We start from the raw sequence: 26896 nt of genomic DNA, 5'->3' as shown, positions 1-26896 counted from the left end.
CTGGGTAAGTTGCCTCCCCTCGGTTACCCTTAGCTTGGAGAGGCCGTGGTGCCAGGCGATAGGGCATACTAGCCTGGACGCCGTACCTCCCCAGGCAGGAGGTAAAGGGGCTGCTGTTGTTACCGTTGTAAATAAAACGCGTTGCCTCAAGTCATCTCCACCTCTCCTTGAACCCATTATAGCGCCACAAGTGGCAAGCATGTTTAAGCTAAGAAGCTAAGAAAAAGCATTGCCCCAAACAAGCCATGCAAAATGGCAGCCCAACCTACAACTGAAAAATGGGAGAAAAAAAAAACACCAGCTATATAAAATAGCACAACTGCCAAAATAAAGGTTTAGATATTTTTTTATTTTTTCATTTTGCAACGTGCACACAAGACAGTTCAAGATACAATAAGTTGTGCACCACATGTAAAGGAAATCCTGGCACTGCATTGCCATCTTAAATTTACCAAAACACCACGTTATTGAAGGCTTGCATCTAGTGAAAGGGTCTTTAGGATAAAAAGGTTCACGCATTAGTGCAGTTAAATATCTAAGTTTGCATTGCAAATTTGAATTTTAAAGCAGCCTCCATATAAAACAATATGGTCTATGGTACAGAAGGACAACGCAGGCAATCACAGTAAATCGAAGCCTTAGGTTAGCCCCATCAGTTAGATGGTGATGCTGTTGGCCACCTTGTCAGGTTTCAGGTATGGATACTTGATTGGAAGAGTCTTGTTTCTTTCAACAATGGATTTTGTAATCACCTCGAGGTCGGATTGGTATTCTTGCATGGCCTTGAGGGCATCTGGATTCTGGAAAGGTTCATCTGGGAACGTTCCAAGGGTTTTCTGCACACATTTCATGAATAAAAAGCATCATAGTATACAACTTGCACAAGTTGGCCCATTAGAAGGTCGTGTGCTTTGGGCAAGTGTGGGTACACCCACCTGCAAGATTCGTAATGCAAGTTAGACACTGGGCAGGGCTTAGTGGCTGCCCTTTCAGGACAGAATATTACCTAAAGGTCATAACTGGCTGTAAATGTTGCCATTTTATATCTGGCAAGCATCGACCAACAGCACCATTTCGTCCACTTACATTAACAGTCCATGCTGCTGACCACTTGGGCTATGCCCATTTCAAACCCTTATAAAGAGTTTTTCTAGAGGCCAACCCCTTTTCGGATGAGGCATACTTGTGTTACAAGCTAAACGTTGTAGTGTGTTTAAACCCATCTACACGACTTTACCAAAATACCCACAGAATAGGAATTCCTGCAGTCACAAAACATTCAAGTGAAGATTTAGGCCGTCGTAACCTCAATATAAATTGCAAAGGCAGTAGCAAGCACTCACCTCTGCAGCACTGCGGCTAAGCACCCAGGTGATGGCCATGGAAACGCAAGACACCTGCACATCAGGCAGTGTCTGCAGGATGAAGGGCATGTCCACCACACCCTTGGTGGTTGGAGGTGGTTTCCTCATGGCACTGGGTGAATTTGGGATCCATGCATAGAAGTCAAACTGCAGCACAGGGGTGGGAAGAGCATTTTTTTTATTAGACCAAGTCAGCAAAAAACTAAACACCATTTTGCAAGGGCTTTCGTCAAAACATCCGAATTTACATTACCTGGCCATAGTTCACTGCAGAGTGCTGGGCAGAGCAGAGGAACACTACCATGGTGAGGAATTCACTCAACTCTGCCACACAGGTGAATTTGGTAGGAAATCCTGCAGCACAGAAACATTGTTAAAGGAGCAGCAAGCCATTAAGTTGTTACAAATACAATGCTTGGCCAGCAAAACCTGTAAGCTCGAATTCCCCATCGTTCGGTGAAACTGTAAGTAGTCTTTCCATTGCCAAGAGTGGTGGTTTGTGGTCTGGTTCAGGGGACCAGTGTTCCATATACCAATCCAGAAATGAAGAACAGAACTTGATATGAAAGCGAGTACATCCTAATGTTAACTGCCACAATCTAGATGCCGTTCAAAAATGTGAATAGCTGCATGAAAGTGCCGGCAATGCAGCGTATTACTGGCATTGACAATTTAATGTTTTGTAATCAGAATTGGGGGTTCATGGAAACCTTTGTATTGGCAGTGGTCCACGGACCAAAAAAAAAAGTTTATGCATATCATGTGGCTTCGTTAGCACAGGACTTCCATACTATTGTTGCCTGCAAGTTCCTGGCGAGTCATGGGCATGCCTTTAACAGTGTGGCCAGCAATAGCAGGATAGTCCGCTAATATCCGGTCATAACATGGTGTGGTAATGCATTTCCACTGTGGTCTGGCCAGCATGGAAGGGCATGCCAAACACCAAAATCCCTTCCTCCAGCAGCAGTGCTAGGACACTTACCATTGGATGGGTGGCTCAGCAAGGCGTGGTTGATGTCCTCAATGAAAGCCTGAAGTTCGGTGTCACCCATCACATCTTCGTTATTCTTGTAGAAGATGGCAAGGATTTTGGCGACAAATCTGAACAATGCAACACTTTCAGTTATAAAGACGAATGCTACGGGAAATGAAGCGACCTGGTCGTAAATTAAGTCCAATAAAAAAAAGGTAAATTTTGGAATCGTGTTCGTGTCAAGAGCTTAGGATAAACATACCAAGGTGGGGAAACCATCTACCCTGGGGAAGGCAGCATTTATTAGATCACTCATCTTGATGAGAGGAAACGAAGTTAAACTTAAGTGGTGTCAACTCACAAATTGGACTAATGAATAATTGGTATCCGAACTGCTCTTGCAAGTAGGTTGCACATGCCTGCCAATAGCACTTTCATCGTTGTGTAATAAGACTCTTTGAGATGACTTCTGGAATCCGTGTTTTAGTCACTTTGGGTTACATCTACTTCACACTGCTGGTAAACAACGTTAAGGGACAGAGACCGAGACGCACTGCCACGTGGAACTCTGAGCCCTGCTCTAGCGTGGCTCCTTCCTCCGTTGGTTCCCATTCTAACCCCGTGTCGTTCCTCTCTACCCCTATTTAATCCGGGTCACGTGGTACGCTTCAGCCAATCCTCGTTAGCCTGCATCGAATCTTCCAGGGGCCCTTGTCAGCTCCTGGGACCACACCCCTGACTCATATCCATTGGCTCTGGCTAAATCCAGCAGAACCAAGCTCCATAGCTGTCACCCTTATATCACGTCAAGGCCATGCCTCCAGGCTTCCCCCCATTGGCTGTAAACCAGGACCGGCAGAGCCAATCACCATGACAAGGTGTGATAGTCAGCGAGCCGGATATATTCTCATATTACAGTTGTGCACAGAAAAATGCAAAACCACCAGCGCATATTATGGTTCTGGTTACTTGTGAATGGTCTTCCAAATGCTGCAAGCATCATCCCTGTAGTAGTAGCTGGGCAAGTCACCAACGCCTCGATCTGCCACATCCTTTGGGATGCACAGATGTCTGTAGGTGAGCGCCTTCAAGCCCTTGGCGCCCAGCTTGAAATGGCCACCGCCGCCAATTGACAGGGCCTGCACAAGTGCATTGGAAGATCGTGTCATTGGAAGCTTTACTGTTGAAAGACAGCTGTATTTGGATGTGCCACTATGCATGGTAATGCAAACGAGCCTAAGAAGGTGGAAACCTTCAAAGTTGGGTTAGTTTTGGAAGTGTATTGAGAAGGCATAGGATGGTCAATAGGGAGGGATTAACCATTTGGCATGAAATGTTAATTTAATGGTAGCTTAAAAAAAGGTTGCATCAGAGACAAGTGGAAACAAAAAGGTCACATCCTCGCTATTAACTATTAGTATAGCGAATGGAGGGACAAAGCAAATAAAGACCTAGGACTGCAAAATCCAAATTAAATAGTGGGGCAGGTTGAAGTACTTGCTAGTAGAGCATACCTAGGACAATTTAGAAACGTGCAGAGAATCGCAGGTAGATGCGTGGTATTTTAGCAGGATGTTGAGTGATCACAATGTCAAAGACTGCATTGTAAAAACTGGGCTGGACGAGGCCCTGCAATGGATTGAAGATGGAGTTAATTATGCAGCTAAATAATGTAATGCATGAGAGGTCATGGAAACACACAATCAGCTCGGAAAGTAAGATTGTTGGATTGCAAGAAGGCTGAGGATTGATGCCTTGTCTTAAAATGGCCACTTCATTTCAAAGGCTCGTAAAAAACACAACCATCACCTGATCGAAAAAGGCTCCTGTGCCAACAATCTGCGTCCGTGCACGCACGTTGATTTCCAGGGTGAAGCGCAGGTGCCGATACAGGAGCTATGCACAAAGCAGGTTGGAAAAATTAGATGACCATGTGTATTAGACGGCAATAGGCTTAATCTGCACTTGCTGTAGCTTTAAGCATGTAGTCTCAAGTTCTTAAAGGAAAGGGCAAGTGCTGTGCATAAGGAATTTAATTGTTTGCATCTGGATGGTTATGGTGGTATGCATATGGTTGAGCACCTTGTAATCTTCTTGAGCAAATGCGAGTAACTTTAAAACAGCAGTATTGATAATTGTATTCTGGAAGTGTGGTTCGATAACCCACAATTGTAAAAAAATAAACCTTTCTAAAAATGACCAACGTATTGGGCAAGATGTTAGAATTCAGAGATTAAATGTTCTTGCACTGCCTGTTTAACCAATGGCTTCGTAACAGCTGCCAGGATGGCAAATAACACCGCAAGCATCTTAAAAATACAAGCTAGCAGCGGACAATTTGTAATTACGAGTCGCCCATGTGCTAAACTCCAGGCTAAAAACCATGGATTTACCTTATGAATAGGGTGAATTGTAGACAGTTGCCGCAAGGTGGCCATGGTGAACACCTCAGCCAGCAGGTGGGTCTGGAGCAAGTGGGTGGAGACCTGATGGACCTGAAAGTCCATGGAACGAACCCACATCTTTGCCAGCATCCAGTCGTGCGCAGAGTCGCTCGGCAAGAAGATGGGGTTGTCCAATGGCTTTTGCTGTAGCTATGGATGCACGATGGTAGGAAGAGCAGAATATTGTTACATTGGAACTGTAGATGCAGTTGTTTGTTGAATATTTTTATTTCTGATGTTTACTTCGTGCCATGTACTGCATGGTTGCTAGACCGAAAAGTGTACCTGTTGGCAACTTATACGGATTCTTATTTTGTAAGTACGAGACGTACAAGTGTAATATGGTTGGCCATGTACGTGCCAAAGGTCATACAAACCAACCACGATTTATCATACTGTGGATTAAGAGATAGCGCAACTTGGTCTATACTAACGCAAGCAAATGCACGAATGCCATAATTTGATACCAAACCTGGCAAGGGGCGAGCTAATGCCATCTGGGGCAGGAGTGATATGTTACCCCGTTGACAGCAAAAGTAACCATTGCCAGGATGTAGAACGAGCACACACATACAAACAACTTGCCTGTATAGCAATAGGCAGCAGCTGCCCCTGTTTGTTGACGTAAAGCAGGCACATAGGAGCTGCCAGGTAGAAGGGCTTGGAATGGTTGAATGTATTGCCAGGAATGCCATCAAGGCACTGGTAGTCCACAATGTAAACATTTCCACGCTGTGAATATGCACACACAAGGCAATCACACTGGTCAGTACTGCAGTGATGAGCTTATGAAGCTGTGGCCTGCACAAGGTTACTAGACATGTTTCAAGTGAAAGCAATGGCAGATCTTAACAGCACCTTGATCTCATCTTCAAGGGAGCATTCACGGACCAGGCTGCTTTTCACCATGTCCGTGGTGACAGGGAAATTCTCAGGAAGCTTGGTGCAGCGTTTGATGAGAACAGGGTTGACTCCGTTCATGAATTGGTAACCAAAGAACCAGTCCTCATCCCAGTGGTGAGAAACGTACTCTGCATAACGGGAGATCGCAGAAAGACGTGGAACAGACGCCACATACAGGGCTGCCATTTAAACCGCAGATAACCAGTTGTGTACATGTACCAGCCAGAAGCACCGGCACACCATTTAATTAAAATAGAGTCAAGCAAAGCAATTAAAAAAGTGTATGGCAAGCTACTGGAGGGGATGGTGTGGAGCCGTTATGTTCCACTGGCACCTTTTGCACTTGCACAAATTAGGTGAAAGCCCAAAAGGATTGGATCTTAGAGATGGTATGCATGTGTAGTGGGTTAATTCAGGCTACACTGGAACCTTGGCAGCAACACTATTTATTAGTTAACATTTAAACACGTAGCGTGGTAGCCACCTTTCATAATTTAACACACGGGGATGCTACATTACTGGACCAGGACAGCCCAACGCTGCCTGGTTCACTAGCAGAGACCGGAGCTTCATCCCAGAAGACGACCCAGCAGCATAGCAGAACCGCACAGAACAGCCCCAGCTCTGTCCACACTTCACTCATGACCACTCCAGCGTGGCCGGCTCCACCCCAGGCAATGCCCCCCCTTCCCGATCCTTCGGGTAGGCCCGAACCCCAACCACGTGACTCCCCTGGCCCCCCCTTTATCCGGTCACATGTCCCTACAGCCCCCATATAGTAGTGTCGTTCCACTACACTAGTATAGAGTTAACCCTAGGCCTAGTTTGAGCATTCAAAACCACACCACCCTCTGTACACACCTGCAACGTTACTCTTGATCCGTGTAAACAAGCGACGGAAGTCTTCAATTTTCGTCCAAGACATTCCATCGAGGTTCATGAACACCCTCAAACCCAAATCTTGCACACTAAAACGACAAATACAAAAGTGGTCACAGGTCAAGGACAATTAAAAAACAGAATTCAAAGCTAGCAACATGTCCAACAGAACGGTAACAAATATATGGCAAACAAATCTGGCTTTACCTTTGCAGGAAAGACAAGTTGAAATCGGCACTTTTCTCATCATCAAAACGAGTGTCGCAGGGCAAGTCAAGGAACGATTTGCTGTCGACTCCAAGGGGAAGCCCAGCATGCCATTCTAGCCACCTGCAGAAAATCAAAAGCATGTCACAATATTTTAGATGTCAAAGCCAGAGTGTTTGGTATACATACTTCTCACGACAATATGGGTGGCAAAATATTATATTTTGATCATTATTGTAATCAGCAGCCGACTCAACTAATAAAAAAAGGGGCAAACGCTCATGATCCCAGAACAAAAAGTGCAATAAAAAAAACACACAATCGAAAAGAAACGGTGGACAACGTAGTTCCACCTGCAAGCATCCTGAAATACCCAGAAGCGAGTGGACAATTCCAACTAACCTTGGTTGTTTCTAGATCAGTCTTGAAAAAGGGTGAAATGAAGCGTAGTATTTTATTTCATAACAACTTGCAATGCAATTGAAACGGATCACAGGTTAGAAAAGCACAAGACCATGAAGAACTTGTGCCTCACACCTCAAGGAGCCCCGTCTCTCGGACAATTCGTCAGCCCTCTTTTCCTTCAGTTGAGCCAAGGTCTCGTGCTGTGGCAACATTCCTGCAATGGGAAGGGTAGAAGCAAGTGCAAAACACGCATCTGGTAGCCCCAACACCATTAGTTGCACGTACCCAACTTGCAAAGTTAAATTCTAGCTTTTTATAATTACATTAAGGAGCATTGTATAGTGGGAGAGAACCGTTGCGCTCTGGAATTAAGGATCACTTGGGAAGAAGAGGTCTTGGATGGCCATATGCACAGCAGTTGAAAAGGCCCGAAAAAGAAGAATTGGTGATTTTGCCGACTTCTGGGAGGTAGTTTCACATGCACAATTTTCACTAGAGGGGATTCCAAATTTAGGCTTCATATTACCACTAGCCGATAGCACAAGCGTGATGGAATTGTGGGAAATCAGTTAAAGGGATCATGCAGGGGACAAGTGTCACCTACAAAAATACAAGGAACCTGTGCCAGATCATGCTGATAGTCCATGAGCATTTAATCGAACTGCACCATCTCCATCCAAAAATGGAGAACAGGCGATCACCACATCTCACCAGTCCCCTCCCGCAGCTCAATGGAGCTCTGCTCGAGCCAGTGGTTTGCAGGGAACCGGTGCACCCGGCCACCCGGAGCGTTGACCTCCACGTAGCGGCAGAACCACGAGTCGTCCACTAGAAACGCCTCCTTCTCTAGACGAACCATTCGGATGTCGCCAATGTCAAGCTCGCTTGGAATACTGTAGATGTCAATCTGGCAGGGGAAAAAAAAAAAATTGCTAGCAACAAAAGCATTCTAGATGTAGAAAAGCCAAATATGATGAGAGTCATTTTGCGTAAAATTGAACATGCACACCACGTAGTATGCAGAGGTATAAAAACAGACTTTACGGCAATCCCCCCCCCACCCCTAACTAGCCAAAAATCACCAAGGCAATACTGCATACACCAGAACCACATGATCAAGATGGTGCACACGTTCGTTTCATGCCACTTTCAACAGCAGAACTTTAGCACACATTCACTTCGACTGCTCTCAGCAGTTGCCTACCAATCCCACAACCTTTTTGCATAGTGGTCACTCCAGCATTACCCAGGGTCAACCTCCTCAGCATGCAAGATCTGGCACTTGTCAGGCAATTCAATCAGAAGCTAGGACGGAACAAGCCGATTGTGTAGTACCCATTACACAGCAAAGCCATTATACACGATGAAGCAACACTCACCGCCCCAGGGCAAAGGTCCGCTCCAAAGTGGTCCAGAAGCTGTCTATTGCTCTGGCCTGCCGAGCCAATGATCGTTGCATACACGTAGTTCATGGTGCCCGAGAACGGCGTATCGCCCGTGGCTACAGTCAGCTTGTACACAGTCTCCACGTGTCCTGCAGCATAGCAAGGTGGGGTAGAGCATTTGTCAGTGGCAAACGCTGGAACAGCTTTACACCCCCGTACATCCGTAGATCTGCCATTGGTTATGGAGGAGTCTACATCATGATAAACAAACTAAAAAAAGAAGCACTTTCACTTCATGAATCAGGGATAAATAAACCAGGCCCACAGGACTACTTAAGCAGACCTAAAAAACACATTCCTACAGAAGGAGTTGGTAGGAACGTTGGGTTGCTCGGTCAATGGCCAGGGTCAACATCAGCGTGGTGTATTCCACAAATATGGCCGACTGAGGGCGAGCACAAGCCAGCGCGAGTAGGTTAAACGTTGAGTTTTACAAGGGCACCACGGGGTGACCAGCCACTCCCCTCCCACCCCCACCCACTTTTGGATGCACGACGGACGCACACAATAAGCCCCTGTGGGCTGGTGGAACGAGGTGGTTCCTACCAGTATGAATTGCTTGCAGCGTGTTATTGGCATGGAGTCCGTAATAAACATTGTTAAGATGCATTACAAAGCCCATGGCTTCATAATAATTGGCGATCGACACACTCGCATTGTAAAAGTAGAGGTAGTGGAAGACATTCCACGCCCAGCGAATTTAAGGAACAAAGTCACATCATTAAAAATACACACTTAGAATACGGCTAGCAAAAGACAAGACGGTTAAGATTGAAAAAGCGGAGTTTCAGACAAACCTGCTAAAGATTCCATCATGATGACGCTTCCACACAACGGCAGGCAAACAAAAAGACTGGCCACTACAACCAGAACAGTGACCAGCAACACCACACAATGATGCGCTACTCATTGCCCCATGCTGACGAACCTGCTTTTATATCCTTAGGACTGGAAGAGCACAGCCGGGAATTCGTTAATGTAGGGCGTGTCCAATAATCCCCTCATTTCGGCAGAACAATCGAACAATCGTAATCAGTGAATAATGTAAGTAGGAGTGCACGTAGACAAATGAATCCACTTATCAACTGACAACAGGAACACAATATCAATTGACTCGTTACAATATAATAATAATAGTAATCAGTATTTAGTGTAAGGAGGAGTGCACGTGGACAAATAAATCCAACTCATCGATTGACTCGTAACGGTACTATAATTTAGCTCCAGTTTTGACAACTCAGAAAACGAGGTTATTTAACTAAAAGGTGGCAGTGGTTTTGTGTCTGGCCTTGTGAGTGTTGAATATGTTTATGTCATTCCCACTAGCGGCTCGGGGTTGCGTCCACGGTTGTGTCCACGTGCACTTCTCCTTACACGATACACTGATTACTATTGTAACGAGTCATATATATTGTAACGAGTCAATTGATACTGTATTGTGTTCCTGTTGTCAGTTGATACGTGGATTCATTTGTCCACGTGCACTCCTACTTACATTATTCACTGATCACGATTGTTCGATTGTACTGCCGAAATGATGGGAATATTGGACACGCCCACATTAACGACATCCCGGCTGTGCTCTTCCAGTCCTGAGGATATAAAAGCAGGTTCGTCAGCATGGAGCAGTGCATCATTGTGTGGTGTTGTTGTGCAGTCGTCTGGTTGTAGCGGCCAGTCTTTTTGTTTGCCTGCCGTTGTGTTGAAGCGTCATCATGATGGAATGTTTAGCAGGTTTGTCTGAAACTCCCCTTTTCAATCTTAGCCGTCTTGTCTTTTGCTAGCCGTATTCAAAGTGTCTATTTTTAAAAAGGTGCTTTGGTTCCTTAAATTCGCTGGGCATCGAATATCTTGCTCTACCTGTAGTTTTACAATGCGAGTGTGTAGATCGCCAATTATTATGAAGCCATGGGCCTGTAATTTATTTTAACAATGTTTATTTCGGACTCTATGGCAATAACACGCTGCAAGCAATTCATACTGGTAGCAACCACCTCGTTCTACCAGCCCACAGGGGATTTTGTGTCCGTCGGTCGTGCATCCAAAAATGGGTGAGGGGTGGGGAGGGGCTGGTCACCCCGTGGTGTCCTTATGAAACTCAACGTTTAACCTACTTGTGCCCGCCCTCAGTCGGCCATATTTGCGGAATACACCACGCTGCTGTTGACCCTGGCCATTGACCGAGCAACCCAACGTTCCTACCAGCTCCCTCCGCAGGAATGTGTTTTTAGGTCCGCTTAAGTGGCCATGTGGGCCTGTTTATTTATCCCTGATTCGTGAAGTAAAAGTGCTTTTTCGAGTTTGTTTACCATGATGTAGACTCCTCCATAACCAATGGCAGATCGACGGATGTACTGCGGTGTAAAGCTGTTGCAGGGTTTGCCCCTTTGTAAAATGCTCTACCCCCACCTTGCTGTGCTGCAGGACACGTGGAGACTGTGTACAAGCTGACGGTTGCCACGGGCGAAACGCTGTTGTCGGGCACCATGAACTACGTGTATGCAACGATCATTGGCTCGGCAGGCCAGAGCAATAGGCAGCTTCTGGACCACTTTGGGCCGGACCTTTGCCCTGGGGCGGTGAGTGTCGCTTCATTGTGTCTAATGGCTTTGCTGTGTGATGGGTACTACACAATCAGCTTGCTCCGTCCTAGCTTCTGATTGACTTGCCTTGCAAGTGACAGATCTTGCATGCTGAGGAGGAAGACCCTGGGTAGTGCTGGAATGACCACTATGCAAAAAGGTTGTGGAATGGGCTGCAGGGATTGGTAGGCAACTGCTGAGAGCAGTCGAAGTGAATGTGTGCTAAAGTTCTGCTGTTGAAAGTGGTATGAAACGAACATGTGCACCATCTTGATCATGTGGTTCTGATGTATGCAGTGTTGCCTTGGTGATTTTTGGCTAGTTGGGGTGAGGGGGATTGCCGGAAAGTGTTTTTTTAATACCTTTGCGTACTACGTGGTGTGCATGTTCAATTTTACGCAAAATGACTCCCACATCAAAGATTTGGCTTTCCTACATCTAGAATGCTTTTGTTGTTAGCCATTTTCTTTTTTTCCCCTGCCAGATTGACATCTACAGTATTCCAAGCAAGCTTGACATTGGCGACATCCGAATGGTTCGTCTGGAGAAGGAGGCGTTCCTGGTGAACGACTCGTGGTTCTGCCGCTATGTGGAGGTCAACGCTCCGGGTGGCCGGGTGCACCGCTTCCCTGCGAACCACTGGCTCGAGCAGGGCTCCATGGAGCTGCGGGAGGGGACTGGTGAGATGTGGCAATCGGCTGTTCTCCATTTTTGGATGGAGATGGTGCAATTCGATTAAATGCTCATGGCCTACCAGCATCATCTAGCACAGGTTCCTTGTATTTTTGTAGGTGACACTTGTCCCCTGCATGATCCCTTTAACTGATTTCCCACAATTCCATCACGCTTGTGCTATCGGATAGTGGTAATATGAAGCCTAAATTTGGAATCCACTCTAGTGAAAATTGTGCATCTGAAACTTCCTCTCTGAAGTCGGCAAAATCACCGATTCGTCTTTTTCGGGCCTTTTCAAATGCTCTGCATATGGCCATCCAAGACCTCTTCTTCCCAAGTGATCCTTAATTCCAGAGCGCAACGGTTCTCTCCCACTATATAATGCACCTTAATGTAATTTTAAAAAGCTAGAATTTAACTTTGCAAGTTGGGTACGTGCAACTGATGGTGTTGAGGCTACCAGATGCGTGTTTTGCACTTGCTTCTACCCTTCCCATTGCAGGAATGTTGCCACAGCACGAGACCTTGGCTCAACTGAAGGAAAAGAGGGCTGACGAATTGTCCGAGAGACGGGGCTCCTTGAGGTGTGAGGCACAAGTTCTTCATGGTCTCGTGATTTGCTAACCTATGATCCATTTAAATTGCATTGCAAGTTGTTACGAAATGAGATGCTAGGCTTCATTTCTTCCTTTTCCAAAAATGATCTAGAAACAACCCAAGGGTAGTTGGAATTGTCCACTCGCTTCTGGGTAGTGCGGGATGCTTAGAGGTGGAACTACGTTGTCCACCGTTTCTTTTCGATTGTGTGCTCTTAATCTGACCATCCTAATTTATTTTATTGCACTTTCGGTTCTGGGATCATGAGCGTTTGTCCCTTTTTATTATTTGGTCAGCTGCTGGTTACAAAAATAATCTAAATATAATATTTTGCCACCCATATTGTAGTGAGAAGTATGTATACCAAAACCTTTGGCTTTGACACCTTAAATATTGTGACGTGCTTTTGATTTTCTGCAGGTGGCTAGAATGGCATGCTGGGCTTCCCCTTGGAGTCGACAGCAAATCGTTCCTTGACTTGCCCTGCGACACTCGTTTTGATGATGAGAAAAGTGCCGATTTCAACTTGTCTTTTCTGCAAAGGTAAAGCCACATTTGCTTGCCATATGACTGTTACTGTTCTGTTGGACATGTTGCTAGCTTTGAATTCTGTTTTTTAATTGTCCTTGACCTGTGACCACTTTTGTGTTTTGTCGTTTTAGTGTGCAAGATTTGGGTTTAAGGGTGTTCATGAACCTCGATGGAATGTCTTGGACGAAAATAGAAGACTTCCGTCGCTTGTTTATACGGGTCAAGAGTAACGTTGCAGGTGTGTACAGAGGGTGGTGTGGATTGAGTGGTCAAACTTAGGCCTAGGGTTAACTCGATACTAGTGTAGTAGAACGACACTACTGTATGGGGGCTGTAGGCAGGTATCACGAGGGTCGTATTGGGGCATGACACTCTATGAACCCAACGGGACACGTGACCGGATAAAGGGGGGCCAGGGGAGTCACGTGGTTGGGGTTCGGGCCTACCCGAAGCATCAGGAAGGAGGGCATGGCCTAGGGTAGACGGCCACGCTGGAGTGGTCATGGGTGAAGTGTGGACAGAGCTGGGGCTGTGCTGTGCTGCTATGCTGCTGGTTCGTCTCCTGGGATGAGGCTCTCCGGACTCTGCTAGTGGACCCAGGCAGCGTTGGACTGTCCTGGTCCAGTCATGTAGCATCCCCGTGTGTTAACTTATGAAAGGTGGCTACCACGTTAAGTGTTTAATTGTTACTTAAAAAATTTGTGCTGCCAAGGTTCCAGTGTAACCTGCATTTAACCCACTACACATGCATACCATCTCTAAGATCCAATCCTTTTGGGCTTTCACCTAATTTGTGCAAGTGCAAAAGGTGCCAGTGGAACATAACGGCTCCACACCATCCCCTCCAGTAGCTTGCCATACACTTTTTTAATTGCTTTGCTTGACTCTATTTTAATTAAATGGTGTGCCGGTGCTTCTGGCTGGTACATGTACACAACTGGTTATCTGCGGTTTAAATGGCAGCCCTGTATGTGGCGTCTGTTCCACGTCTTTCTGCGATCTCCCGTTATGCAGAGTACGTTTCTCACCACTGGGATGAGGACTGGTTCTTTGGTTACCAATTCATGAACGGAGTCAACCCTGTTCTCATCAAACGCTGCACCAAGCTTCCTGAGAATTTCCCTGTCACCACGGACATGGTGAAAAGCAGCCTGGTCCGTGAATGCTCCCTTGAAGACGAGATCAAGGTGCTGATAAGATCTTGCATTGCTTTCACTCGAAACATGTCTCGTAACCTTGTGCAGGCCACAGCTTCATAAGCTCATCACTGCAGTACTGACCAGTGTGATTGCCTTCTGTGTGCATGTTCACAGCATGGAAATGTCTACATTGTGGACTACCAGTGCCTTGATGGCATTCCTGGCAATACATTCAACCATTCCAAGCCCTTCTACCTGGCAGCTCCTATGTGCCTGCTTTACGTCAACAAACAGGGGCAGCTGCTGCCTATTGCTATACAGGCAAGTTGTTTGCGTGTGTGTGTGCTCGTGCTACATCCTGGCAATGGTTACTTTTGCTGTCAACGGGGTAACATATCACTCCTGCCCCAGATGGCATTAGCTCGCCCCTTCCCAGTTTTGTTATGAAATTATGGCATTCGTACATTGGCTTGCGTTAGTATAGACCAAGTTGCGCTATCTCTTCATCCACAGTATGATAAATCGTGGGTGCTTTGTATGACCTTTGGCACGTACATGGCCAACCGTATTGCTAATAAACAAAGCGGTTGGAATGAAACGTATAGATCTCGTCTTTACAAAATAAGAATCCGTTTAAGTAGGCAACAGGTACACTTTTCGTTCTAGCAACCATGCAGTACATGACACGAAGTAAACATCAAAAATAAAGATTCAAATCGAACTGCATCTTAAGTTCAAATGTAACAATATTCTGCTCTTCTTACCATCGTGCATCCATAGCTACAGCAAAAGCCATCGGACAACCCCATCTTCTTGCCGAGCGACTCTGCGCACGACTGGATGCTGGCCAAGATGTGGGTTCGTTCCATGGACTTTCAGATCCATGAGGTCTCCACCCACTTGCTCCGGACCCACCTGCTGGCCGAGGTGTTCACCATGGCCACCTTGCGACAGCTGTCTACAATGCACCCTGTTCATAAGGTGAATCCATGGATTTTAGTCTGGAGTTTATCACATGGGCGAATCGTAATTACAAAAAACGTGTGCCTGCTAGCTTGTATTTTTAAGATGCATGTGGTGTTATTTGCCATCCTGGCAGCCCTTGCACTGACTGTCAACCAACGGGGCTTGTTCGTGAGGAAATGTATTTTGTGAATTCTAAGATCTTGCCTGATACACTTTGGGAAAGGTTATTTTTTTTTACAATGGTTCGATACCCCACAAGACTTCCAAAATATAATTATCAATACTGCTCTTTTAAAGTTACTCGCCTTTGCTCAAGTAGATAACAAAGGTGCGCAACCATATGCATACCACCATAATCCAAAATCATCCAGATGCAAACAATGCGAAATTCCTTATGCACAGAACTTGCCCTTTCCTTTAAGAACTTGAGACTGCATGCTTAAAGCTACAGCAAGTACAGATTAAGCCTATTGCCGTCTAATACACATGGTGATCTAATTTTTCCGACCTGCTTGTGCATAGCTCCTGTATCGGCACCTGCGCTTCACCCTGGAAATCAACGTGCGTGCACGGACGCAGCTTATAGGCACAGGAGCCTTTTTGGATCAGGTGAGGGTTGTGTTTTTACGAGCCTTTTGAAATGAACTTGCCATTTTAATCCACGACGGCAAAGCCTCCTCGGCATTCTTACAAACCAACACTCTTACTGCCCGAGCTGATTTTATCCAATGCTTCCATGGCCTCTCATGCATTCCATTGTTTAGCTGCATAATTAACTCCCGCTTCAATCCATTACAGGGCCTCATCCAACCCAGTTTTTCCAATGCAGTCTTTGACATTTTGATCACTCTTAACATCCTGCTAAAATACCACACCTCTACCTGTGATTCTCTGCACGTTTCCAAATTGTCCTAGGTATGCTCTACTAGCAAGTACTTCAACCTGCCCCACTATTTAATTTGGATTTTTCAGTCCTAGATCTTTATTTGCTTTGTCCCTACAATGGCTATACCACTAGTTAATAGCGAGGATGTGACCTTCTTGTTTCCACTTGTCTCTGATGCAACCTTTTTTAAGCTACCATTAAATTAACATTTCATGCCAAATGGTTAATCCCTCCCTATTGACCATCCTATGCCTTCTCAATACACTTCAAAAACTGACGCAACTTTGAAGGTTCCCACTTTCTTAGGCTCCTTGGCATTACCATGCATAGTGGCACATCCAAATACAGCTGTGTCTTTCAACAGTAAAGCATCCAATGACACGATCTTGCAATGTACTTGTGCAGGCCCTGTCAATTGGGGGCGGTGGCCATTTCAAGCTGGGCGCCAAGGGCTTGAAGGCGCTCACCTACAGACATCTGTGCATCCTAAAGGATGTGGCAGATCGAGGCGTTGGTGACTTGCCCAGCTACTACTACAGGGATGACGCTTGCACCATTTGGAAGACCATTCACAAGTAACCAGAACCATACTATATGCTGGTGGTTTTGTGCATTTTTCTGTGCAGAACGATGAAAGTGATATTGGCAGGCATGTGCAACTTACTTACAAGAGCAGTTCGGATACCAATTTTTCATTATAGGTCCAATTTATGAGTTGACCCCACTTAAGTTTAACTTCATTTCCTCCGTTCAAGATGAGTGATCCAATAAATGCTGCCTTCCTCGGGGTGGATGTATGCCCCAACTTGGTATGTTTATCCTAGGAATGGTACAGGGAGCTTTTAACACGCTCACGATTCTAAAATTTAATTTTTTTTACTGAACTTAATTTAGGACCAGAAAGGTCACTTCATTTCCTGTAGCATTCGTCTTTATAACTGAAAGTGCCGTGTTATTGTGCAGGTTTGTCGACAAAATAGTTGCCATCTTCTACAAGAGTAACGAAGATGTGACGGGTGACACTGAGCTTCAGGCTTTCATTGAGGACATCAACCACGCCTTGCTGAGCCACCCATCCAATGGTAAGTGTCCTAGCACTGCTGCTGGAGGAAGGGATTTTGACGTTTGGCAGACCACAGTGGAAATGCATTACCACGCCAGGTTATGACCGGATATTAGCTGACTATCCTGCTATTGCTGGCCACACACTGTTAAAGGTGTGCCCATGACTCGCCAGGAACTTGCAGGCAACAATAGCTGGCACGTCATTTGCTAACGAAGCCACATGACCTGCATAAACTCTTTTATTTTGGCCCATGGACCACTGGCAATGCAAAGGTTTCCGTGAACCCCCAACCCTGATTACAAAACATTAAATTGTCAAGGCCAGTAATACACTTCATTGCCGGCACTTTCCATGCAGCTATTCACATTTTTGAACGGCATTTAGATTGTGGTAGTTAACATTAGGATATACTCGCTTTCATATCACGCTATGTGTTCATTTCTGGATTAGTAGATGGATCACTGGTCCCCTGAACCAGGCCACAAACCACTGCTCTAGGCAATGGGCTAGACTCGAGTGTTACAATTTCTAAAAACGATGGGGAATTCGAGCTTGCATGTTTTTGCTGGCCAAGCATTGTATTTGCAACAACTTAATGGCTTGCTGCGCCTTTGACATTGTTTCTGTGCTGCAGGATTTCCTACCAAGTTCACCTGTGTGGCAGAGTTGAGTGAATTCCTCACCATGGTAGTATTCCTGTGCTCTGCCCAGCATTCTGCAGTCAACTATGGCCAGGTAACGTAAATTAAGATGTTTAACGAAAGCCCTTGCAAAATGCTATTCGGTTTATTGCTGACTTGGTCTAGTGAAAAAATGCTCTTCCCACCCCTGTGCTGCAGTTTGACTTCTATGCCTGGATCCCAAATGCACCCAGTGCCATGAGGAAACCACCTCCAACCACCAAGGGTGTGGTGGACATGCCCTTCATCCTGCAGACGCTGCCTGATGTGCAGGTGTCTTGCTCTTCCATGGCCATGACCTGGGTGCTTAGCCGCAGTGCTGCAGAGGTAGGTGCTTTCTACTGCCTTTGCAATTTGTATTAAGGTTATGACGGCCTAAATATTGACTTGAAACTTTTGTGACTGCAGGAATTTATGTTCTTTGGGTCTTGATGAAGTCGTGTAGGTAATCTTCTTGGTTATTTCGGTAAAGTCCACGTAGAAGGGAAATAATAATAAAAATAAAACCTAATCAAATAATTCTCACGACGTTTCGGCCACAAGGCAAGCAGCCGTCCTCGGGTGAAGACCAGGTCTGTCGGAGACGGCGTCTGAATGAAACACCACCACGCTTGGAACGTATATTTTAAGCTGGGTTGGGAAGGGAAGAGCACCTTGACAAAAGATTTTGCATGTCAAGAGGAATTTAGCATATTTATGGCAAATGCAGATATGGGATTAGTACTAGTGAAATGCGTAAGAGGTGGGCAGGGGGGGTTTCAAAGTCCTATTATGCAGGATTGGCAGCATCAAAGGGAGGGGATGGAGGTAGCATTAATAAAGGGAAGGAATGTTAATAGTATGTAGCTACAGTAACTAAACAAACGCGTAAAAAACTAAAGTATAAACTACATGGTATCATCAATATACTCTCCAATAAGCTGAGTTACTAACTGTAAGTAATACATTACAATTGTATGTCGCAAAAAATATAATATGCTTCCAGCTAACCATTTTTCACTTGCATCACACGGGTCTACCCCGTACTATATACGGTCATAGACAAACCCAACATTAAATTATATACTGTATTACTATACGCCACCCTATACCTTAGAATAATACATGGTGTAATATTACACTATGTATTCTATCCACCCTGCTGTATATTCACTATACAATTAAAATACTATATATTACCTTATACATTGTATTAAACATAAAAATTATATACTTTTTATTATTATACTATCTGCTATCCACTATACCATTGACCGTTGCGTGAAAGATACTAAGAGGAAGCAATAAAATAGTGGTAGTAGGAGACTTGCAGCGGCGCAAAGAATCCATTCCCTGATGAGAATACAAGCTATATAGTCATGCCAGTGAGTGGACTGCGGTCTGAAAGTCACCGTAAACGTGAACACAATCGGTTAAGATCCGTAGGTCGGTTTTAGGTCGTGTAGGTAAGTTTAAACACCGTTTGGATTGTAAGAAGTAGTTGTCAAGAAAGGGGTAGGTCTCTAATATAAAAACCGTTTATAAAGTTTGAAATGGTCATAGCCCAAGTGGTCGGCAGCATGGGCAGTTGATGCTAATGTCCATGTTTTATCGTGGAGGACTGTGCTAGTGGGTGGGTTTCTACCAATTCAACTATTGCCAGGTATAAAATGGCACCATTACAGCCAGTTTATGGCTTAAAAGATTTCGATGGCCTTTTGTGTAAAGATTCTGTCCTAAAAGGGCAGCCACTGAGCCCTGCCCAGTGTCTAACTTGCATTATGAATCTTGGAGGTGGGTGTACCCACACTTGCCTAAAGCACACGACCTTCTAATGGGCCAACTTGTGCAAGTTGTATACTATGATGCTTTTTATTCATGAAATGTGTGCAGAAAACCCTTGGAACGTTCCCAGATGAACCTTTCCAGAATCCAGATGCCCTCAAGGCCATGCTAGAATACCAATCCGACCTCGAGGTGATTACAAAATCCATTGTTGAAAGAAACAAGACCCTTCCAATCAAGTATCCCTACCTGAAACCTGACAAGGTGGCCAACAGCATCACCATCTAACTGATGGGGCTAACCTGAGGCTTGGATTTTCTGTGCTTGCCTTCCTTTTCCTTGTGCTCAGGGACCAAATCGCTTTGTTTTTCCTATGGAAGCTGCTTTAAAATGAGACTTTTCAATGCAATCCAAGATGTTTTCTAGTGTCTACCCTTCCTTGGCTTAAATGCACTTGGCACTTGGGATTGAACAAGGTCCTGAAGACCCATGCTAAATACTTCATTGACAAATGTGCCACGATGGTAAATTATAAAATGTTGAAGGAAATCTGGCACCGACAATGAATTGCCGTGTTTTCACAACCTTGTTGTACCTTGCACCGTCCACGTTACAAAAATAAAAAATCTCAACCTGCATTCTACAGTATCGTGCGTTTTTAGCTTTTTACCATGCAGCAGTAGGCTGATCTGCCATCGCCTCGATCTTCCTGGCTGTGGTCGTCCTCTTGCACTGGGGGTGCTCGACAAAAATGTACTAAACTGATAGTTCTCTGGCGTTTTCTTGCTCCACGCTTTGGCACCAGAAATCCAGAAGACTCCGCTCACACATGGATTTATTGAATTGGCCTCCAGCACGAGTGGACCATCTGAAACGACCAAATAAGCGAACTTCATGCCCTATGCCTCCATATCCCTGTGCCACGCAGGGTCCATTCTAAAATCTACAACTACATGCAAACCTGCGTTTTGAACACTCTTCCAAAGGGACGTTTTAAGCCCTCTGCTTTACCGCGTAATAAAATTAAACAATACGAACTTAAAGGAACTTGTCACGCCTTAACACTATCACGCGTCCATTGTTTATAACAACTCCCCTGTGCACTCAAACATGCCAATGCTAATAAAAATAATATGTACGCAGCATGCTCCCACTTTCCCACAAACCCTGCCAGTTTATAGTATTCAAAATAAATTGATCTCGTACCTGAAATGACCCCTTCAAGCCCGATGCCGCGCTCATCCCTGTGCATATTGGATGTTTTGAATGCTTGGCACTTGTGAAGTATTTGGAATGACGGCGGGAAACCACTTGACGGGTAGCACACTTTATTAAATCTTGTCTTTCCACAATAACACGTGTGGTCACTATTTCTCACACTACACACTCCACTTGACACGTGTGGTCACTACAACTCACGCTGCACATTCCACTTGACACGTGTGGTTACTAAGGCTCGGGCTACACGCTCGCGGTGCGTGCTCACAGCCACTCCAGCCCCGTAGCGTCCGTGGAGCCTACAGACCCACCCCAGCTTGGGCGTGGGTCACGACCTCTGGGTCCCATGGGCCGGCCCTCACACGGACGTTCGGCCCCGGGTCCCAAGGCCCCGCCTCTGAGCCACACAGGGCCCCGGTCCCCACAAGGACAGCGGGACTAGGTGCCTCAGGGCCCTATCTCTTCCTCCTCCATCTTCTGTCTTCACTGGTCACCAACTCCCCGTGCGCCTGTGCGCACCGCCTTATATAACCTCCGCTCCCGGGAGACGGAGCGTATGCGGACCGCGACGTGAGCACCCCCTTAGTTGACCAATCCCCACGCGCTGCCACACGATCCCCTCGCTGTCAGCGCGCGTCACCAATACCCAGCCAATCACCGCCTCATAACCCATGACTCTGCGCTGACCCATGATCCTGCACCGTCAGCGTGCGTCACCAACACACACAGCCAATCACTACGCGCTGGCACACGATCCTTACCCCAGCGCGTATCACCACTACATCACCCCCTCCCACATTGCTTGCAGCCGGCCCGGCTGCTAAACAACACAACAACAACAATAGTAACAACAACAAAATCCCCACCCCCCTGTGTGCCCCGTAACACAACAACAACAACAACACAACGACACAACACCAGACAACAACCTATATACAAACCGACGAACAACACAATAAAAAGTCAACAACAACATACAACACCAGACAACAAGCTATGTACAAACCGACGAACAACACAATAAAAGCAATTCCAAGAAAAAAACGTGTCCAGTGTCTCTGTAACTATCGATCCCCCCCTCCGCTCGCTCCCTAACCGGGGTGATAGAGCGGTCGAGCGGATGGGGAACGCAGTGACGAGACGCTCCGGCCGCATCGGCCCCTCATTCAGTTGGTCAGGAAAAGTTGCACGACTTAGCGCGAGTCCGCCTGGCCGGTCCATCGTACGGGACGGGACGCTGACGACCGTCTGGTGGCTCCGGCAGCCCCAGAAGGCACGGATCGGGCCTGGAAGGACCAACCGTGTCGCGGGGATCCGGCCGCCGGTGGTCGGCAGCTGTCAGTTCCGAGCCACCTGGGAGCGGATCAGGCGGAGACATGTGAGGATCAGGCGGAGACATTTCCCTCCTCGGGTCGTCGGTCACGTCACATGCTCGGTCCTCACGACACAAAGGGAGGCCATACGGAGGCGAGAACGGTTTCAGCCAGGAGGGGTGGACGTACCAACGGCGCTTTCCCCATTTTATCTGAACACACTGGGGGCGTGCAACCCGCACGACCTCCACAGGTCCCCGCCATGGCCTCAACAATTTAGGCGACGTAGCCAAAGGTGCCTGAGGGCAGTGCAGCCAGGCCCTATCGCCCGGTTTCCAGTCGTGCACGGACACCTTCCGTGCACGCAAGCGCTCGTTGGCGATTTGGCGAGACCTCGAATTAAGCCGTGCGGCCTCCCGTGCCTCGGTCAGCTTAGCAATGTTAAATGTAATATGTTCGGCCAATTTTGAATTCGTTCGTGGCACGGAAAGACCCAGCTGAGTTTCCATGGGCGGGTCGGCCTCCCGACCATACATCAGATAAAATGGGGAATATCCCGTTGCTGCATGGGGGGCCATTCTATACGCGGCGAGGACCCCCGGGACCTGCAGGACCCAGTCAACATGTGCCTCGCACACCTGCTGGCTCAACCATCCCGTCCGTCTGTGGGTGGTACGGGGAGGTACGCACCTTCTTAGTACCCAAAAGGTCGCACACCTCCTGCAGCAATTTACTCGAAAAATTCTTTCCCTGGTCGGTCAGCAAGCGTTCGGGAGCCCCCTTGTCCAGAACGTAGCCCTGGACAAAGGCGTCCGTCACAGCCGCCGCCGACTGGTTGGCGAGTGGCCATGCCATAGGCCACCGGGTAAAGTATTCCACACCAACCAACAGGTACTTGTTACCCCTAGGCGTGACTGGAAAAGGCCCCAAAATATTGAGCGCAACGAGCTCGTTAGTGCGCGAGACCTGAATAGATTGCAGCGGTGGATTTGATGCCACGGGCGGTGGTTTCCGTCTGGCGCAGTCTACACACCCCTTTAGTATATTTACCACATCGCTCCCCATCCCCGGCCAATAATAGTCACGCTGAAGCAGAGCAAGCGTTTTGTTTACCCCCAAATGCAAGAGGCGTTCGTGTGCGGCCAGGACAACTTTTCCCCGCATAGCGGAAGGCACCACGAGTGCGTTCCGCCGGGACAAATTGTCCCATCTCATTAGCAGGCCCTGCTTGAGCAGCCAGGAGCCAGTTCGCTTCCGGCCCTCCTCGGGACCCCCCGCCCTGCGACGCAACGCTAGCAGGGAGCTGTCGGCCATTTGGAGACGGCCCCACTCAATCAGAGACAGTGAGAGCAGCGAGTCCCCTCCCTCAGGGGTAGCGGGAACGTCACCAATCGGCGCATTCGCGGTCGCGGCCAACGCACCCATGCTTACAGCAGCTGGCGGTTTACAGCGCGACGACCCCATTAAGCACGCACATTTGGGACAAGGCGACAATCGCGACAGGGCATCCGCGTTAGTGTGGCGCAACCGCTTACGGTAAGTGGTCGTAAACTGATAGTCCTGGAGGACTTCCAACCACCGTGACAATTGGCCCGAGGGTTGGGCGACCCTCAATGAATACTGAAGCGCCGCGTGGTCCGTCCGGACCGTAAAATGACGGCCATAGAGATACGGTCTAAATTGCTGTACAAAAAAAACAATAGCCAGCAACTCGCGACGGGTGACGCAGTAGCGCTGTTCCGCCGGCAACAAAACCCTGCTACCATAGGCGACCACCCGTTCGACTCCCCCAACGACCTGTGAGAGCACCCCCCCAATGCCCGTGTTGCTAGCATCCGTATCTAGCAAGAAGGGACTTGTAAAGTCAGGATAACGTAAGGGCGGGGCACCCACCAAGGCGTCCCAGAGGGAGCGGAACGCGGCCTCCTCCTCCGGTCCCCATGTTAGAGCATGCAAGGGTTTTGCAATGGTGGCGAAATGCTCAACGAATCGGCGGTAGTAGGAAGCAAAACCAATGAAACTGCGTACGTCAGAAACCGACGTGGGCGTTGGCCATGAACCGACACAGTTCGTCTTCGCGGGATCAGTAGAGATCCCCGAAGAATCGACAATGTGGCCCAAGTATCCCACGGACTTTCGAAGAAGGTGGCATTTGGCCGGTTTAAACTTTAATTTAGCCGATCACATCCGCAAGAACACCCCTCTCAACCGCTGGAGGTGTTCCTCAAACGTTTTACTGAAAACAATGACATTGTCCAGGTAAATCAAGCAAGTATCCCATTGCAGACCCAACAAAACCAACTCCATAAGGCGCTGAAACGTCGCGGGAGCAGAGTGAAGTCCCATGGGTAACCGGTTAAACTGGAACAGGCCCCCTGGAGTCCGAAATGCTGTCTTAGGTTTAGACTCGTCGTCGAGTGGCAGCTGCCAGAATCCCAATAATAAATCAAGAGTAGAAAAATATCGCGCACCAGACAATGCATCGAGGGACTCGTCCATTCTGGGGAGCGGATACGCGTCAGCCACGGAGATTTTATTCAGGCGACGGAAATCTACACAAAATCGCAAGGACCCATCTTGCTTTTTAACCAGCACGATAGGTGCTCCCCAAGGACTGGAAGAAGGCGAAATGATGTCGGCCGCCAGCATATTGTTGACGGCCGACTGAACGTGTTCCTTCTCAGCAGGACTCAGCCGGAAGGGATTCTGCCTGACCGGTGCCGCATCGCCTGTTTCAATATGGTGGCGCAACAGGTCCGTGCACCCAATGTCATATTTGTGCTTACTGAACACATCAGAGAATTCTATCAGCAAAGCACGCAGCGCACCCAACTGTACCCTTGACAAATCCTTTGAGTCCGCACACAGCGAATCGACCCATTCAAGGTCCTCCCCCGATCGAATTTTCTGCGCTGGGACTGGATCAACATGCGCAACAAGGCGCTCTTCCGCAGGGACCCGTGCCGCGTGAGCAAGCACAGTGCCCTGCTGAATAACGGCCGGCCGCGAACCAGCGTTTAGAACCATAACGAACGGGTCCTTGTCAGCCCGAACCAACGTGTGAGCCACCGACAAATCCAGACCTCCGACAGCCCTATTTGATGGACCCAAAAGCACGCCCTGTTCCGAGGTCTCCCCATCCAATGGCTTCCTCAACCGGAGGGGAATCAACATCTGCGAACCCGGGGGCACGTGCACGGTCTGTGTCGCCAGCGCTTGTATCGTAGCGCATGCCGTCCGAATTTCCGTAGGATTCGACAAAAAAGAAATACGGCGACCCGATGGTAGCTCAATGCAACGTTGATCGATGAGAATTTTAATGGGCATTTTAGCCAAAAAATCTGTGCCCAACAGACAAGGAACCGCTAAGGAAGAGGAGACGAAAACATGTCCCGACAATTTAATATCCCCTATGCAAATGGACGCCCGAATCTGCCCGACAATGCCCAAAGAGCCCCCATTTGCCGCGTAAAATGGCACTTCCACCGGAAGCAGAGGTCGACATTGGACGGGGAGAATGTTGTAAATGAGGTCTGAAATTATAGTCGCCGACGCCCCCGTGTCCAATAACACCCTGACCTCGACCCCGTCTATGAATCCCGTAACGACCGATGAACCCGCCGACACAGCCACTATTCTGTGACCCAACTCAGACCATTTAATGTCCCCTCGGTCCCGCACGAACCCCCCTCTCCGAACCGAATCCCCGACCCCTAATCGGTTCTCCTCCGCCGCAAAGCGACGGCCCATGTGTGTCGTGCATGTAGGCCGAGCATGTGAAGTGCCGCGACTTGCCGGGGGTAGTAGGGACGACTTGGGGCCTTGGTCGTCGTCCAGCCGAGGTCCCATGGCGCGCTGACGTGGAGCGCGGCAACCGGACACCACGTGGCCCCGGAGGCCGCAGTTGTAACACGTGATGAGGGACGTCGGAGGTCTCGGTTGCTCCAGCTTGCGGGCCGATCGCAGAGGCGAATGACCCCCCGACCTCCAGTCCCCCGGTCGTCCAGCGGTGAACGCCTCCTCCCGTGGGCAGACGACTTGGGGCTCGGTGACCACCGGGCCTGGAGCTGAGGCCACGGCAGCAGTGCAGACGACCCCCTGTTTACGCTTGAGGACCTCGTACGCCTGTATACTTGTTGCGACCCGCAATGAAGATATGTCGACTTCGTCGGCCGTGTTGATGGGGACCCCCAGGTCCTGCGCCAACTTGAGCAGTTGCTCCAAGACCATCGCATCCTGGCCCTCCTCGTCCATACGAGGGAACGCGGCGTCGGCGAGAGCCAACAACGCCGTGCGGTAGGCGAGCGCGGTCTCCGTGTCCGCCTTCCGTCGCTCATAAAACTGATGGCGACAAGCCGAAGGAGGTCCATAGACCTTGGCCATGAGGCCCAACGCAGCCTTAAGCGTGGAGCGGTCCGACCTCTGTGCGGACCTGAAAGCCGCGAGCGCGTCGTCGTCCAACATGGCAGGCAGTGCCCGCAGCGCCGTAGCGTCGGACCAGGCCGACATTTCTTGATGCGCCAGAAACCTGCGTTGGAATGCACCCCAGTCCCCGCCTTCCGCCTTGAAGGCTGTCAACGTGGGAAGGCGCTGCTGGAAGATGAAGTCGTCCTCTGCCACGTGGTTCCTCTCCGCCGCACCGTCGGTCTGCAAGATGGCGGCCCCTATGGCGGGTGGCTGATGGCGGTCCGTAGCGTGCGCTGATGACGTAAGCGGGCGCGCTTGGAGAACTCCCGCCACGTGTTGCTCGCCGTTCCCGCCAAAAGATGTCCGCGTGGTTGAAATGGCGGGAACTGCCAAGTGATTTTGGCGGGAATCTGCGAGGAGAGCCTGTTGAATGTCCACCAACGTCCCCGCTA

General features: G+C 48.1%; 2 protein-coding genes across 2 annotated transcripts; one reads left to right on the top strand and one right to left on the bottom strand.

Moving 5' to 3' along the window:
• Positions 1 to 330: 330 nt before the first annotated feature.
• Positions 331 to 9575, bottom strand: LOC144734385 (polyunsaturated fatty acid 5-lipoxygenase-like). Its single transcript, XM_078616541.1, has 15 exons — positions 9418 to 9575; positions 8555 to 8709; positions 7887 to 8082; positions 7308 to 7389; positions 6771 to 6893; positions 6546 to 6652; positions 5640 to 5812; positions 5367 to 5513; positions 4731 to 4931; positions 4147 to 4233; positions 3307 to 3476; positions 2347 to 2465; positions 1618 to 1718; positions 1344 to 1511; positions 331 to 836 (listed from the first exon to the last, which is right to left on the bottom strand). The coding sequence occupies exons 1-15, from the start codon at positions 9434 to 9436 to the stop codon at positions 657 to 659; spliced, it is 2028 nt and encodes a 675-aa protein (XP_078472667.1). The 5' UTR covers positions 9437 to 9575; the 3' UTR covers positions 331 to 656.
• A 652-nt stretch (positions 9576 to 10227) lies between these two features.
• LOC144734383 (polyunsaturated fatty acid 5-lipoxygenase-like) lies at positions 10228 to 20144 on the top strand. Its single transcript, XM_078616539.1, has 15 exons — positions 10228 to 10354; positions 11045 to 11199; positions 11687 to 11882; positions 12380 to 12461; positions 12895 to 13017; positions 13137 to 13243; positions 14020 to 14192; positions 14319 to 14465; positions 14925 to 15125; positions 15633 to 15719; positions 16402 to 16571; positions 16960 to 17078; positions 17697 to 17797; positions 17902 to 18069; positions 19615 to 20144. The coding sequence occupies exons 1-15, from the start codon at positions 10336 to 10338 to the stop codon at positions 19792 to 19794; spliced, it is 2028 nt and encodes a 675-aa protein (XP_078472665.1). The 5' UTR covers positions 10228 to 10335; the 3' UTR covers positions 19795 to 20144.
• Positions 20145 to 26896: the final 6752 nt, after the last annotated feature.

Source organism: Lampetra planeri, chromosome 51, assembly GCF_965212315.1.
Source record: "Lampetra planeri chromosome 51, kcLamPlan1.2.h2, whole genome shotgun sequence".
Taxonomy (NCBI): domain Eukaryota; kingdom Metazoa; phylum Chordata; class Hyperoartia; order Petromyzontiformes; family Petromyzontidae; genus Lampetra; species Lampetra planeri.
Note: the sequence above shows the minus strand (reverse complement) of the source record. Positions and strands in the feature narration are given on the sequence as shown.

What these genes read in the sequence shown, in the direction of transcription:
- LOC144734385 (XM_078616541.1), bottom strand. An exon ending in CGGACCTTTGCCCTGGGGCG is followed by an intron (nt 8,083 to 8,554) that starts GTGAGTGTTGCT and finishes TTCCCCTGCCAG; the next exon opens with ATTGACATCTACAGTATTCC. An exon ending in GATCAAGAGTAACGTTGCAG is followed by an intron (nt 5,813 to 6,545) that starts GTGTGTACAGAG and finishes CCCGTTATGCAG; the next exon opens with AGTACGTTTCTCACCACTGG.
- LOC144734383 (XM_078616539.1), top strand. An exon ending in AACTTGTCTTTTCTGCAAAG is followed by an intron (nt 13,018 to 13,136) that starts GTAAAGCCACAT and finishes TTGTCGTTTTAG; the next exon opens with TGTGCAAGATTTGGGTTTAA. An exon ending in GCTGAGCCACCCATCCAATG is followed by an intron (nt 17,079 to 17,696) that starts GTAAGTGTCCTA and finishes TCTGTGCTGCAG; the next exon opens with GATTTCCTACCAAGTTCACC.